Source organism: Alnus glutinosa, chromosome 12, assembly GCF_958979055.1.
Source record: "Alnus glutinosa chromosome 12, dhAlnGlut1.1, whole genome shotgun sequence".
In the NCBI taxonomy this organism is placed as follows: domain Eukaryota; kingdom Viridiplantae; phylum Streptophyta; class Magnoliopsida; order Fagales; family Betulaceae; genus Alnus; species Alnus glutinosa.
In genome coordinates, this window is record NC_084897.1 from 4,763,856 (window position 1) to 4,778,762 (window position 14,907).

Genomic DNA, 14,907 nt, shown 5'->3' on the forward strand with positions numbered 1-14,907 from the left:
TAAAACTTTTAAGAAAATATTAAAAAAAAATTTTAAAAAAAAACAACACACAGCCTACCGAAATAAAATCTCGTTCAAATTAAAATTGTTCTTTCAAAATAATAGTAACCAAACGACGTTCTATCATTAGCTTCCAATATATATTTTACTCATAATGCTGCAAATTAAATACTTTTTTCATTACTATCAGATTTGAATAGAGAAATTAATATATATATATATATATATATATATATATATAGCAACTTTTTTTTTTTTTTGAAAAGATATAGCAACTTATTATACCGTGTAAGTTACTCCGGCTAGAAATTAATGCCCATTTGATCACAAACGTACGGCTACTAAAATCGGCTAGCTAGCTGTTGATGAAAGTTCATGAGCGATGCCGAAGAAGAAGAACCAAGAAGTAAAGCTAGCTCCAAAAATGGCAGTAATTAATATTAGAGCTTCCCAGCTCATCTACTTGCAGCCCACAAAGTCTCGATCATCTAAACCTTTTCATATGATATGATCATATCATATCATATCATATTTATATATGTATATATAAATACGTACCCATAACCAAGAGTTATAATTAACAAGCTGCTCTTTGAAGTGCCCTAGCTCCCTCAACAGAGCTAGCTAGCCTGATCCATCCCCACCATCAAAAACTACATCAAGAATGGCAATCAATCATGCTGATGATCACCTCTCTTTTGTTTTCGGCCTTCTTGGTACCTACTTAATTAATTAATGCTGTTCTTAGTTCATGATATATATATATATATATATATATATATATATATATATATATATATATTCTTTTTTGTTAATTTCTCATTATATACAGGCATCATCGTCTCCTTCCTTGTATATCTAGCCCCATTGTGAGTTTCTCTCTCCATGTATATATATGGAATTAATTTCAGCTTAATTATGAAGGTAGCTAGCTAGCTCTCTATATATCATTTAGCTTTTTAATGATTTTCTTTTATATTTTTGCTAGGCCAACCTTTTATAGGATATGCAAGAAAAAATCAACACAAGGCTTCCAATCACTGCCTTATTCAGTAGCTCTATTTAGCGCCACCTTAACGTTCTACTATGCCTTCCTGAAGACAAGTGCTCTTATGCTCATCATCATCAACTCCATTGGGTGTTTCATTGAATCCACATACCTCATCATGTTCATGATATATGCTCCAGGGAGAGCTAGGGTACTAGTCTTAATTAATCTCTCTTGCTCCATATATTGATTATCCTCTGCTAATTAGTAATTGTAGCATATATATATAATCATTGTTAAAAGAACATAAATAAAATGATTAAATTCATTACTTTGCAGATATATACGGCAAAGCTACTTATTTTCTTTAATTTAGGGCTTCTGGGGTTGGTTATACTTTGCACGTCGTTATTGATTCAAGAGAGTTCTATGCGACTCACGACTGTTGGATGGATTTGTGCGATATTTTCTGTTTGTGTTTATGCTGCTCCTCTTAGTGTCATGGTAATTAATTAATTGTTACTCTATATTTAATTTATATCCAAATTATTCACTATTTCAAGTGTGTGTGTGTGTGTATATATATATATATATAACAAGATTCAAATTTTATTTTATTTTTATCAGAAGCTAGTTATAGAAACAAAGAGCGTGGAATTCATGCCATTGCCACTATCATTCTTCTTGACAGTCTGTGCAACAATGTGGTTCATCTATGGGCTATTGATAAAGGATTTCTTCATAGCGGTAAATAATTAACCCCCTTTTTATTTAATCTTATATACCCTTAATTTTTGCTTATAATAAGTCTATTTTTTCCTTTTCAGACACCAAACATACTAGGTTTTACGTTCGGAACTGCTCAGATGATATTATACATTATTTACAAGGATTCGAAGAAACAAGTGTTGCCAGAATCTGTGCAACGGGATGGCATCCAATTGAGCACAACAGAAGAGACGACAATGGAGACTAGTGTTGAGCCAAGTGAATCCAACGTGTGATGATCATGATCGAGCGGAATACAAATTATATGATTGAGAAAAGGCAATATTTAGAAGCTTCTAATTGGCTCTAGAGAATGGGATTAATTCACACAACACAAGGAAAAAGCAAAAGGTTTTTGTTGTTTCATAAAGAGCTTCTTTATTAATAGTGCATGTATGTATCGTTCATGTCGATCGATCGGCTTCCTTCCCAAAATAATTAGAGTGTAATTTTTTTACAGTCAGGCATATTATTGTTCTTGAGAAGGAAAGGAATAAATAAATAGAGATACTATTCATAATTCAGTTATTGTATTTATGCGTATATTTCATTATCCAAATTATATTTTACATATTTTGCTACATAGTGAATATCTTATCTTGTTATTTAAAAATTTTAAATAACGTGACACTATACACACCGTTAAATATATGTATAGAACAAAATCTAAATAATAAGAACGTGACAATTTTAATGAAGTAATTATATCCTCTTAATTTAGTAAGGAAATCTTTAATTATCTCCGCCGATTGCACATTAAATATTTATATGCGCGGGAAATGAAAGCTTACTAGCTAGTACCACTTCTCTTATTGGATGCCAATATTTGATCAAAGCAAAACTGAATTGATGAAGTCTTGTTTTGTTTGGTTGTATAGTTTAGTGTATAATTTGGCTCTTCCTTATTGCATATATATATATATATTATACTTAAATGTTGACATACGAAAGAATTACTCATTCATAATTATTTTTTTAAAAAAAAAAAAAAAAGAAAAAAAAAAGAAAAAAAAAAAGAGAGAATTGATGAAGCCTGCTCATTAATTGGACAAATACATTGTCCATTTCTGATAATTAAAGAGCTAGCAAAAGAACAAAAGGACTTTGAGTGGATTGCTATATAAATAACCGATACTTTTGTCTTTAATTTATTACAAGTGCTTTTGTCATTTTATGTTATAATAATAACAAAAAGATATGAAAATAATTTTCATTGCCATGCAAAAAAATAAACTAAGGCATGTGTATTCTCTGGTTTAAATCATCATGTTCCTTGTTCCGATGCTTAAATTTTTATTTTTATTTTTATTTTTCCTTTTCTTGGTAGAATTCCCCATTCAAATATCACCACGAAAGAAAAAAAAAATTAACTAAAAAATTAAAATTTACAATTTTTTTTTATTAATTTAAGTTATTAATGTTGAGATAGTTTTCGATTGGTGATTTAATTAGCAGCTCTTGAAATGATCACACATGGATTGATCTTGCAAAAGAGGAAAAGATCAGCCAGAAGAACTTGTCGAGATGTCCTAGCCAGAAATAGCTCTAATGCCTAAGTCAAATATCACTCAAAGATAGATGATGGCAGGAGCCAAAAGAAAAGTATCAGGCTTCGAGAATTTTGCCAAACACAGAAGTCCTCTTACCTTAGCTTAACGTGGTTTATATAGGAGCTGATTGTTGAAGGCAGCCATGATGGCTAATCCTTAATTGTACCCCTCCCCCCTCCCCCTAGATCCTCTTGCTAGGAGGTGGCGTTGGCAGGACCATGTGACACGTGTTGGCAAGCTGTGGTGCCCTTACTCCTTGATTCAGGGAGCTGAAGGGACGTTGGTCATGTCTGAGTACTGTAATGTCACTAATGTGTGTTTTAATGAGTACTTGCAAGCGCACGAATCGTTTGCAATATAGTGTGTGCAAGTGCATGCGAGGTCGAATCCACAGGGAAATGGTCAAATATTAGTGTCTTGTTTAATCAACCTCATTTTAACCTAGTTCCAAAGGTTGGAGGATTGATTCAAGAGTAAAAGACTAAACAAAAGAGATGAAATGAAATGTGCAAATTAAAAGAAACTAAGGCTAAGGAATCCACCAAACCAAATCCAACAACTCACACGTCTTGGTTTCTACTTGAACACCCAAAGAACATTAAGCTTAGGGTGTCATTCAAGTTTCTCAACCACATATTCTAGAACCATTAAATGAATCCAACTCAAAGATAAATCACAAAGAGTATCCATTTGAAATCAAATCATCCAATGTATCCATTCAATGAACAAATCATAATGGATATCATCATTCAACCCGATAAAACAATGTATACATCGGTTGAAACACATTAACTGTCCTATATCTACTAACAACCACATTTATTGCAAAAGATAAAGCATTTAAATGAATGGAACTTGAATAACAAATATGATATATCATCAAATGTGCAAGTATTATAACAAGAGTGTGAGTGTCATCAATGGAAAGATTTCATCCTCAACCTTAGTTGAGGTTACTAGCCTTCCATGACTAAGAACACCACAAGAAAATGAAGAACAACTATGGAAATAAAAGGAAAGCTTTACAAAAAGAAAGTGTCTAAGAACAAAAGCTACTGGAATACACTACAAAATGCACGAAATTAAACCTAGCTACTGCTCTCTGAACTCTCTCAACAATGAGGTATGGTTATGGCTTTTATAGAACGAAATTAGGGCTAGAAACCCATGTAAAATGACTCATCTAACCCCCTCTAGGGTTCCTCTCTTGCTAAAGACAACTAAGGTCATGCAACCAACGTGTTCTGCTGTGAAAATCAAAGGGAGAACTATTTTTTATCATGGAGAAGCTCCTGATTGGGTGTTTTGGAGCGCTTCTGCAAAAGTAAATTCTGGAAAATTTCGATCGATCGACTTCGGGCAAAATTCGATTGATCGACTTTTAAGTTCGATTGATCGAGTTCTTCAGAACTTCCAAATTTTCCAAGCAATTTCACATAAATTTTGTCATTCCTCACTTATTAACCTACAAACATAAAAACACAAAAACTAATCAAAGCATCAGAAAATAACAAGACTAAAGGTCTAACTTATGTAAATCAAGAGATCCAAATACACAATATTTGACACTCATCATACCATAAACTGTCAAGTGCAACAGAGTCGTACTTTAGAATCGCCAAATTAGAGACACAGTTTAAGGATACCCATTTTAATGCAGGTCTAATCAACCTTTGGCAGGATATTATAATTTGTGGTGACATCTTTTGGTGGCGATCGGCAAAGACGATTGGATCTGATCCCCAATCGATCATGAACCTCTGATGACGTGGAGTAAAGTATGACCACGATCAGCTCACGGGTGCAGTATTTAATATTGGACATCGATCAGTTGTAAAACTATTAGACTTGACTTTAATAACTGGCCCACTTTCCTATAATTAAGATAATTGATGATTTAATATAATTTTAAAATAAAGTCTTAAATTCATATCTCCGTCAATTACCTCTTGAAAATAACACCATTGTATGACTTTGTTATGTTCATGTCAAGAATCGACCTTTGCATATATAGGAATGCCAAAAAAGGGGAGATGCTTTTGGTTTAAATATGCCATTTGCCAACAAATGCAAGCGTGCTCTACAAGGCACTTTCTATGTCACGATGGTTCTCCAACTCTACCCGCCAATTATCACCGACTACCACCAAAAAAAAAAAAAAAAAAACCCATATCCAATGTGCTTTTTTACACATAAGCCCATCAAACTATATCTTCATCGTTAATATCTCCTCAAACTACTAATTGTGTCAATCTCCCCCTCTAAACTACCGAAAAATGTTAATGTCTCTCCTAAAGACAAAAATACCCATAAGAAAATCATTACTTTTTTTTTCTTTAATTTTTTTTAATTTTTTTTTTAGGTTTTTTTTTTTTTTTTTATATATAAGTTTTTTTTTTTTGAATTTATAAAACATTGTTGTCTTATTGGAAAAAAAAAAATTAGCGTCATTTTTTTTCTTTTTGTTGGTCTTAGAGGAGTTATTGACATGTTTTGGTAATTTAAAGGAAAAATTGACAATTAAGTGATAGTTTGAAGGGATATGTGTATTTTTATTTTATTTTTTTCTTTTTAAGTAATGCTCAACTTCTATTTCAATTATTGGGGTTTATAAGTTTATTGGCGATTGAAAAATAGCACTTTTCCAGCGCAGTACACCTGTCCCAAAAGTATTTCTTTAAGGTGGAAGCTAACTAATTTGATTAATTGTGTTGCTTAGGATAAAAAAGAAAATTGAAAAAATTAATGGTAGCCCTTAGCAATTATTCTGCACAAGCAATAATACGGTACTTTTGATATCGCATATAACAGTCTACTAAATAACATTATTCATAATATAAGCTAGATTTCTTTTGATACCACATAGATTGTGATAAATATTTCCAACTCTCTTTGGGCAATCCCCTTAATACCAGTTATGTTTGAACTGTAAAAGTACTTAATTTCTTAATTTTATAGTCTGCTTAGCATGGTGATTTTATAGGCCAAAAGTGTTCTTTTGAACAAAATCGTAGAATGTGAATTGTTTAGGAGTGTTTTTAGAGTAATGTTATATACTATATTTTTAATCATACAATTGTCCTACAATGTTAAAGTGACACTCTAAATCAACTATCGGGTCTTTTTTTTTATTTAATAAAGATTATTCCAATGGTTAGTTGTGAGTGTCACGTTAGCCCCTTGTTGGATGAATATTAGATAAAAATTATAGTATCTAGTATTTCTTTTTTTAAAAATTGGGGTTTGAAAATATAGAAAAATCTGTTTTTTAAAATCACAGGTAATGAGGTATATTTTTAAAAACGCATGATTTTAAATGCTAAATTTCAATTTTAAAGGCCAAATCGCTATTTTATCAAATATGTAACTACATTTTTAAAAATTACATATTCAAATCGTTATTTTTTAAGTCACACAATTTGAAACTACAAAACACAAATATAAAGGGACTCATAATTAAAATGGTTAAATACCTTTGCCCCTTTTGTGGTAAACAAACTTTATTAAAGACCGCATCGATTTCAAAACATATAGTAGGTGATACTTGGCTTAAGCCTAAATACCGAGACACTTCCGTTCATGAATTTAACAAAAATACACGTCAAACCAATCAAAAATTGCAACGTGGCTCATATGCCTCATTAAAAATTATATGGGAAAAGTACACATATCCCCCTCAAACTACCACCCAATTGTCAATGTACCCCCCAAACTACCAATTGTGTCAATTGCCCCCCTCAAACTACCAAAAAATGTCAATATCCCCCCTAAGACCAACAAAAAGACAAAAATAACCCTAAATTTTTTTAATAAGACAAAAATGTCTTTATAAATTCAAAAAACTAAAACTAAAACTAAAAAATTAATTTTTTTTAAAAAAAAATTAAAACAAATTTAATAAAATACGAAAAAGAAAGTTTTTTTTTTATAAAAAAAAATAATAAACGAAAAAATAACTGAAAAATATAAAAACAATTTTTTTTTTTTTAAAAAAAAACAAACGAAAAAGAAAAAGGAAAAACCAGTTTTTTATTAAATTAAAAAAATGGAAAAGAATGATTTTTTTTTAAAAGAAAAAAACCAAACAAAAAAATAACTGAAACTTATAAAAACAATTTTTTTTTAAAAAAAAAAAACAAACGAAAAAAAAGAAAAAGAAAAACCAGTTTTAATTTTTTTTTGGTATAAATTTTTTTATTTTATATTTTTTAAAAAATATTTTTTTAGTTTTATTTTATTTTAATAATTTTATGAAGGGTATTTTTGTCATTAGGGGGACATTGACAGTTTTTGGTAGTTTAGGGGGGGACATTGACACAATTGGTAGTTTAGGGGGGACATTGACAATGAAGTGGTAGTTTGAGGGGGTTATGTGTACTTTTCCCACATTATATTTAATTAAAAAAAAAAAATCTAGGGGTGGCTCGTTCATCCCCTAAGGCTGATATATTTGGGATTGTTTCGGCCAGCCACCATGTCTAGAAGTGGCCGAACCACCCATGATCGTTGTTGATGGTTCTTGTGGTTGGTCTGAAGGTGGTGAATCCCATTTCCAAAAGGCCTTAGAAAGAAAATTTTATGGTTCGGTCAAATGGGGCTAGCCTAACCAGCCCAAGGCCATGGGTTGGTTGGGCCTTCCGAAGACCAGCCATTTGACGACAAATATTGTGCAGTAAAAGGATCTCTCAATATCACTACCGAATCAGCTGGCATAGTGGATACCGTATGCCACGTGTGTATTTTTTATTAGCCCAGGAGACATGCTTCTACAATTATCTGGAAAGTACTGAATCACTCCCACCCTCCTGAAATTTCAAATTAGGGTTTCTAATTCGTCGCCCTTTCTCTCCAATTCCCTTCTCTGCTTTGCTCTAATCCTTCAATCCCTGCGCTTTTCACAAAATTCCTTTGTCACAATGAAGAATCGGAAACTCAAAGATAAGGAAAACGGAGAGAAAATCAACGGTTCAGAATCGATCAAAATAAAGAAGAATAAGAAGAGGTTGGGTGGGCGTGGTCTTTCTCTCGAGGCCTTCGCCAATGCCAAATCAAAGAGGGATTTCTACAACCCAGCTCTGATAAGTACGTATGTTTTCTTTATTTTGCTAAAGCTTTATTTTTTATTTTTTGGGGTGTGCTTATACTTCGACAAGTTGTGTTTTCTGATCATTGGGTTATTTATTTGATTTTAAATTTTTTGTATTTTGAATTTTTTGCTTGTTTTGTTTGATTGGTATGAGGTAGTGGGGCTTGAAACCATTGTTTATCGAGCTAAATTTCCTCTTGTTTGATGAGAAATTTTTGAAGAAAATAAATGAGAAGAAAAATTTGCTTTTCATTTTGAGCTTTATGTCCTTTTTATCAAATGGGTTTTTACAGGTTTGATTGTGGAAAATACTAAGACCCAGATATATATATGTATGGAGTTTCATAGGATGCCAATAATTTGAAAACAAAGAGTGATAGGTAGGAAAATGTGTAGTAATTTAATATTGTATGACTACTTTTGAAATTGGAAACTCTGATGTGTTATTGTTCTAATCTGGTCCTCGTGTAGACTATAGGGGTTTTAAGCTGTAGATTGTATGCCTGATTCTGGGATCATATGGTTTTTTGAATAGATGACTTTTTTAAAGGAGCAATTTTAGTTTAAACCTACAAAAATGTTATTCATCGTTTCAGTATTCTGTCTTCTCAGACCAGTCAATGACTTACAAACCCTTCAGTGCACACATTAGAAAGAGGAAGGACTGGATGGATGTTCTTGAATTCCCTTGTTCTCTTAGGAGAAATATAGGCATCTTCCAGCCTAATAGTACGTGTAACAAGAGCTACATTGGCTTTGATATACATAAAAGCCATCAAATGAACAATGAATGGACCACTTTTCTTTTTTTTTGAGGGGGAGGGGGGGAGAAGGGGGGGGGGGGGGGGGGGGGGGTCCTAAACTTAGATATAAAAAAATGGCAACGATTAAGCTGTTTTTCTTCTTTTTCTTTTCAAGAATAGAATGTTGTATGAATATTCTGTTATTAAAGAGAATGGGAAAGATGTTAGAGAATTTTAAATTTTGTCGGGCAAATTGTAGCATTTAACTGACAGGTTGGTTCCTGTTATATGTCTTTTAGAGAAGCAAAAGGAGTTCTATAAGAATGCAAAAAATGTGAAGAAGTACAAGAAGTTGCTGAAGCAACAAAGTCAGCAGCATGATATTTCCTTAGCTATAAGCCCCCTTGAGGTTTGTTATGATGTCTACTTCATCAAAGTCTTAGATTGTTTTGTTGGTTTCTCATATGTTGTAAGGTCTCAAATACTGCAATTTTTTTCATAAATTATTGTATCACTGTTTCTGAAATACAATCCGTTACTAACTTACTCATGTCTTATAAAACTAGCATTGTTTTTAATTTTTTTTTTTTTTTTTCAGGTAGTATGTGAATTTTAATCTAGAGGGTTAGAAATTTCAGTTCCCAAATATCAATTCATTGTTCGGCTTCTTCAGAATGCTGATTAAAATGGAAAAATGTTCGGTTGTGTTGTCTTTAAGTTTATAGCTCTCTATCTAACCCCCCCGAAAAAAAGTTTACACCTCTCAAACCCAGAAGCATCCATTTAGCCGCAGTCAGTAGTAGATGTGCAGTTGCACATGGAGCTTGGAAGCTTAAGTCACATTGCATTCTGATGGTTATTGCAGGAAGAGAATGAAACTGAAGATGGAACCACAATGAGTATGAAGAACAAGAACAACAAGAATCACGGTATACCCAGTTTGAAAGAAATGTATAAGCAGAAGCATGAAAAGAAAGAGAGGACAAGGATTGAGATGGTGGCTCTTAATGAAGCAAAGATGGAAGAGAGAGAAAAAGCAGAAGCTCGGAGGAAGTCTGCGAGGGAGAAGATGTTCAAGAAGACGCAGGCAGGCCAGCCTGTTATGAAGTACAGAATTGAGCATCTATTGGAGACTATTGAAAAGTTGACCAGAAATTAAGTTGAAAAGATCTCCTCACGCATTACTGAGCATCTTTTGGGGGGGACTTAGTTGTAGTCTTCGTATATCATTTTTTACTGCTTGAAATGTGATAGATGAATACTGTTTTGTCTTTCTTTGCCCTAATGTAAGAATTCAAGAACAGAATTTTTATTTCATTGAGAAGAGAATTGAAGTTATTAATCTGCATTACAATTGTGCCAATTTAGTTTTATTTCTCACTAGAATATGTAATTGAGCATTTAATGCATTTCGCGCATGTATTGAATTGTTTATCTATCTCCATCTCTCTTCTGCTCAAAGCTCATGCTTCTGAATGTGGTCTGTGCTGGGTCTTTCATCCTTACAAAGCAGGTTTGTTCATACATACATCTAACTGGATGATACCTTATTATTCTTCTCTTTTTTGCAAGGATAAATTTTATTAAAAAGGAAACACAAAATTACAACAGAGGAATCCCCCACAGCAAAACGGAAGAGGGTCGCCTGCTGTAGAAAAACAGCAGAGAAGAAGATAGATGGAGAGGAGGTGTAGACGAGGCTTCAAACCATATCATCAACAAAACCCAGCTATCTATCTATGCGATTTATCAAGGTTATGATACGCACCAACTACACCAAAAGCTAAAACAACGAAGAAAAACTCAGATAGGCAAGAAACATTTGGCCTAGAATATGTTGTCAGCTATAGCGATAAACAACAACTGGACCCGGAGTAACTGCAAACCGCCGTGGACGTGGGGTACTGCAGGTCATCATGAGAACCAGAGCTATCACCAACGCCAGTACAAGTCCCGTGAAATCCGGACCGCCGCCATCTAATTCCGAGCAAACGAGCTTTCCCATCACCAACGATTCAAAACACGAGCCTCCTGCTGTCCCTTCTCTGCACAATACAAGGAGAAAGAAGGCCCCTGAAATAAGAGAGGAGAGGGTATTGCTTTTTCTTTTGAAGACTTGACTTGGAAAACTCAATGTGCTTTCACATTCTTAGGAAGATTCTGGGATACTAATTATTTTACATCAAATTAACTTTCTATGAAGTTTCTCAGACCACATATTAAGGTCGTCTTCCATGGGCCATGGCCACAAGCTGATTCCGTTGTGTACTTTTCAATATGACATAGTATACTTTCATCAAAGTTGTTTGTTTGGACCAAGTTTCCTTCCTCGGAGGGAAGTCTTGAAAACGAGTAATTGTATCCGTCGCCCCTCCTGCTTCCATCCGGGTCTGACGTGGCATCACGTCACGTCATGCCTTAAAAAAAAAAAAAAAAAAAAGTTCATATATTTTCTCAAATTACCTCTTAATTTTCAATATCTTTTTAAACTATCAATTGTTTTAATGCCTCTCTTCAAACTATAAAAACAGGTCAATGTCTCATAAGACCAACAAAAGGATAAAAATAATCATGAATTTTTTTTAATAAGACAAAAATATTTGTATAAATTCTAAAAAATAAAAATAAAAAAACACAAAAGACGATTTTTTTTTTTTTACAAAAAAAAAAAAAAACTGAAAATTATAAAAAAATAATAATAATTAAAAAAACAAATAAAAAAAAAGCTCGTTTTTATTTTTAAATAATTTTTTTACTTTTTTTAATAATTTTATAAAAAGTATTTTCGTTATTAAAGATAGATATTGACATTTTTTTAATAGTATAAAGAAGAGACTGACATAGTTGATAATTTGGAGCTAAATTGATAATAAAGTTGGATTTTGAGGGTTACGTGTACTTTAAAAAAAATAAAAATAAAAACAAAAAAAAAACAAGGAAATCAAAATTTTGGATGCCAGCTTTATTCACGAAAAACCAGTCTATTTTCTTCCCCCAAATCTTTCCCTCCTCCCTCCCTCCACCCCACCGACCACCACCCACCAGCTGAGCAGAGTCGACCACTGCCACCGGTACAGCTTCCACCGCACAGAGAAGACGACCCAGCCATCAAAAGAGGCTGCTTTGCTTCCATACTTGGCTGCGCGAGAGCTTCAATCTATAGACCGTTCTCCACACCCTTCTCATCAGAGTCAGTGACCCCTTTTTCTCATTTTATCATTCTCGTTGTTGTTTTTGGGGTCTTATTTTTAGCATGGGTTTGCTTTCTGCTTCTGGGTGCGATTTCGTTGTTGCTTTTTTGGGTCTTCTTTTGGGTTACTGAAATAGGGTCACCATTTCCTGAAATGGAGATGACCTTCTGAACTGGGTCTTCTTTTTGGTTTTCTGACTGTATAATAATCTTTTCTATCAATGTTCTTATGTCACCATTAGGGCTGCCCCGTTCATAAACATTAAAACAAAAAGATTGGTAGGCCACTGTGTGTATTTTGGAGTGAAAGCTAAAACTTGAAAAACAGAGTAGTTTGTTTGATCTTCTTTTTCTGTTCTTTTTTTTTCGATGAATAAGTGATCTATATTAAACCAGAAATAGCAAACTGTACAAACTCAGTCCCACAGAACAATACAGCTAGAGCAAAAACATGCCCATGAACCCTCAAACCAGAGAACAACAAAACAAGGCAGGTAAACACCCAGCAACCTTACAACGAAGAAACAACCAACAAACAACTAGTATTACACCAGCAGGTTAGAATCTAAGTTCCAGCAATGACAAATTCTAAAGTTCTCTCCGTTCTTCTTGAATTTCCCCTTGCCTGAAATCCGGGACCGGACTTCCCAAAAAATAGACTTCAAAATCTGCTCCTACGTCTTCGGTTGTCCACTATGTTTGATAGTATTTCTGGCACACCAAGTACCATAAACAGTGGAGCTCAAGATCAAACGGCACAAAACACCCATCAAAGCCTTTGTTTTCCATCTGCTGCAACCTTCACTAATTACAGCATGCCAATCAGTGGAAAGGACAAAGGGATAACACCTTTGCATACAAGTTTTCCAAATTCTGGAACTGAAACTACAGGAAAAGAAGAGATGATCCCTACTCTCAATAACACTACGGCGAAAAACACACTTAGAGTCACCTGTGTAGCCCCAAGTTAACAACAGGTCACTAGTAGATAACCTAGTCGTGCATAGCAAGCCAAAGGAGAAAAGCCTGCTTTGGAATGGCATAAGGAAACCAAACCAAATCCCACCAATCCACAGTATCCTTCTTCCTTCTCAGAAAATTCCAGGTATCAGCACTAATGTAAGTACCATTCCGGCCAATTGTCCAGATAGGTTTATCAGTAAGACCTAGATGAACCTCAGGGAGGCTACTTTGGATTTCCACCAAAGCTTCAGAATGAGCTGGTTTCCATCTCCAAATTCCATTCCTAAGAATAGAATCTAACTTAGCATCCAACCGGCTTTGAGAATCATAGATGATTCTATAGCCATATTAGTCAAGCAACACACCAAGGGGATGCCAGTGATCCAATCACAAGTGAATGTTCTTGCCATCACCAACCTCAAACTTGAGAAAACCTCAGGCCATGCTCTTCATCTTGAGAAGTTTCCTCCAACACCAAGAGCAATTTTGGGGGATGCTTACCCTCCAAAAGCTCCTCCCTTTCAACAAATAATGCTGGACTCAAGCTACCCATATAGAGTTGGATCTAGCAAATAAACTCCAAATGTGTCTCATCATAAGTAGTTTGTAGTTTGTTTGATCTCTTTCAGTATATCTACTTGTCTTAGAAGAGAGCTTTCCCCTTTTGTTATGCAAGTGTTATATCTTTGCCCAGACTCAGTCATGAATTCCCACTTGCACGTAAGGTCATGGTCCTCATTAATGCGTGTGAAAACTATAGAAATCAACCAATTTTTGTTTCACAACTACTTCCAAATAATCTCACTGTTCTTATCATTTTCAATTATTTCATTCCTCTTTTAAACAGGAAGTTGAGGATCTTTATAAAGATGTTTCCTGTAGTGTAAGAATTGTTTGTTTGAATCTGCATATATTTAAGGTGCGTAGTCCTCTTGTGGTTTGAAGTAGAGGGAAGCCACCATCAACAAGGAAGATGTCTGAAGTAGAGAAAGTGGTGGTGAAGAAGTCTAAGAGAAAGAAAGAATCAACCAAATGACACAAATGACAAGAGTCGCCTAGTGCGAGGAAGAAAAACGTCTAATTAGACATATGCTTGAGGCCTTTAATTATGCTTGTTTGAATATTTTTTAAATGCTTTCACTAACAAGTTTGTATTGTTTTATTAATGGTAGACTTCCCAAGGAAATGCTATTGTGGACACAAATGAAGCTTTGTTGCCTCCCCTAACTAATACTCAACATGACAATGTAATTGGAACTCAAAATAGTGTAATTACTTAGATATTACAAGAGAAAACACGAGTTGAATATGATAACTGAGGAATTGTATAAAATAAGGTCAGTATTATCTATAATGTTTTTGTCATAATTTGCAAGGATCTCAAATCTTGCAGAATCGGGTTGTGCCATGCTGAGCCAATCAAGGTTGATTTTCTAGTTCTCACTTTTGGTAAGTATGTTGTTGTAAGGGTAATAGCGTTCTGCAAGAATTTTAGGAAATAACCCAGGCAAAAAGATGGAAGGTTTCAAGGATGAAGATGAAAATTATACTGAATAATGCAAGAAAACAGCTACGGGCGCTTGTAGAGGTCCTATCTCTCCAAAAAACTACTTAGCCAA

General features: G+C 33.9%; 2 protein-coding genes and 1 long non-coding RNA gene across 3 annotated transcripts; all 3 read left to right on the forward strand.

Annotated features, from left to right (window-relative positions):
• The first annotated feature begins 664 nt into the window (after nucleotides 1-664).
• On the forward strand, nucleotides 665-1,992 carry LOC133852509 (bidirectional sugar transporter NEC1-like). The gene is made up of 6 exons (XM_062289278.1): nucleotides 665-716; nucleotides 833-869; nucleotides 989-1,199; nucleotides 1,328-1,492; nucleotides 1,616-1,735; nucleotides 1,816-1,992. The coding sequence occupies exons 1-6, from the start codon at nucleotides 665-667 to the stop codon at nucleotides 1,990-1,992; spliced, it is 762 nt and encodes a 253-aa protein (XP_062145262.1).
• A 6,096-nt stretch (nucleotides 1,993-8,088) lies between these two features.
• Nucleotides 8,089-10,498, forward strand: LOC133852264 (uncharacterized). Its single transcript, XM_062288991.1, has 3 exons — nucleotides 8,089-8,388; nucleotides 9,435-9,544; nucleotides 10,001-10,498. The coding sequence occupies exons 1-3, from the start codon at nucleotides 8,223-8,225 to the stop codon at nucleotides 10,292-10,294; spliced, it is 570 nt and encodes a 189-aa protein (XP_062144975.1). The 5' UTR covers nucleotides 8,089-8,222; the 3' UTR covers nucleotides 10,295-10,498.
• A 1,621-nt stretch (nucleotides 10,499-12,119) lies between these two features.
• Nucleotides 12,120-14,584, forward strand: LOC133851971 (uncharacterized). The gene is made up of 2 exons (XR_009895864.1): nucleotides 12,120-12,325; nucleotides 14,136-14,584. It is a non-coding gene; the product is annotated as an uncharacterized LOC133851971 (long non-coding RNA).
• Nucleotides 14,585-14,907: the final 323 nt, after the last annotated feature.

Excerpts from the sequence above, each read along its gene's own strand:
- LOC133852509 (XM_062289278.1), top strand. The coding sequence starts at position 665 with ATGGCAATCAATCATGCTGATGATCACCTCTCTTTTGTTTTCGGCCTT. Across the intron at positions 1,200-1,327 it reads ATGCTCCAGGGAGAGCTAGG|ATATATACGGCAAAGCTACT; the intron begins GTACTAGTCTTA and ends ATTACTTTGCAG. Across the intron at positions 1,493-1,615 it reads CTGCTCCTCTTAGTGTCATG|AAGCTAGTTATAGAAACAAA; the intron begins GTAATTAATTAA and ends TATTTTTATCAG.
- LOC133852264 (XM_062288991.1), top strand. The coding sequence starts at position 8,223 with ATGAAGAATCGGAAACTCAAAGATAAGGAAAACGGAGAGAAAATCAAC. Across the intron at positions 8,389-9,434 it reads CTACAACCCAGCTCTGATAA|AGAAGCAAAAGGAGTTCTAT; the intron begins GTACGTATGTTT and ends TATGTCTTTTAG. Across the intron at positions 9,545-10,000 it reads TAGCTATAAGCCCCCTTGAG|GAAGAGAATGAAACTGAAGA; the intron begins GTTTGTTATGAT and ends TGGTTATTGCAG.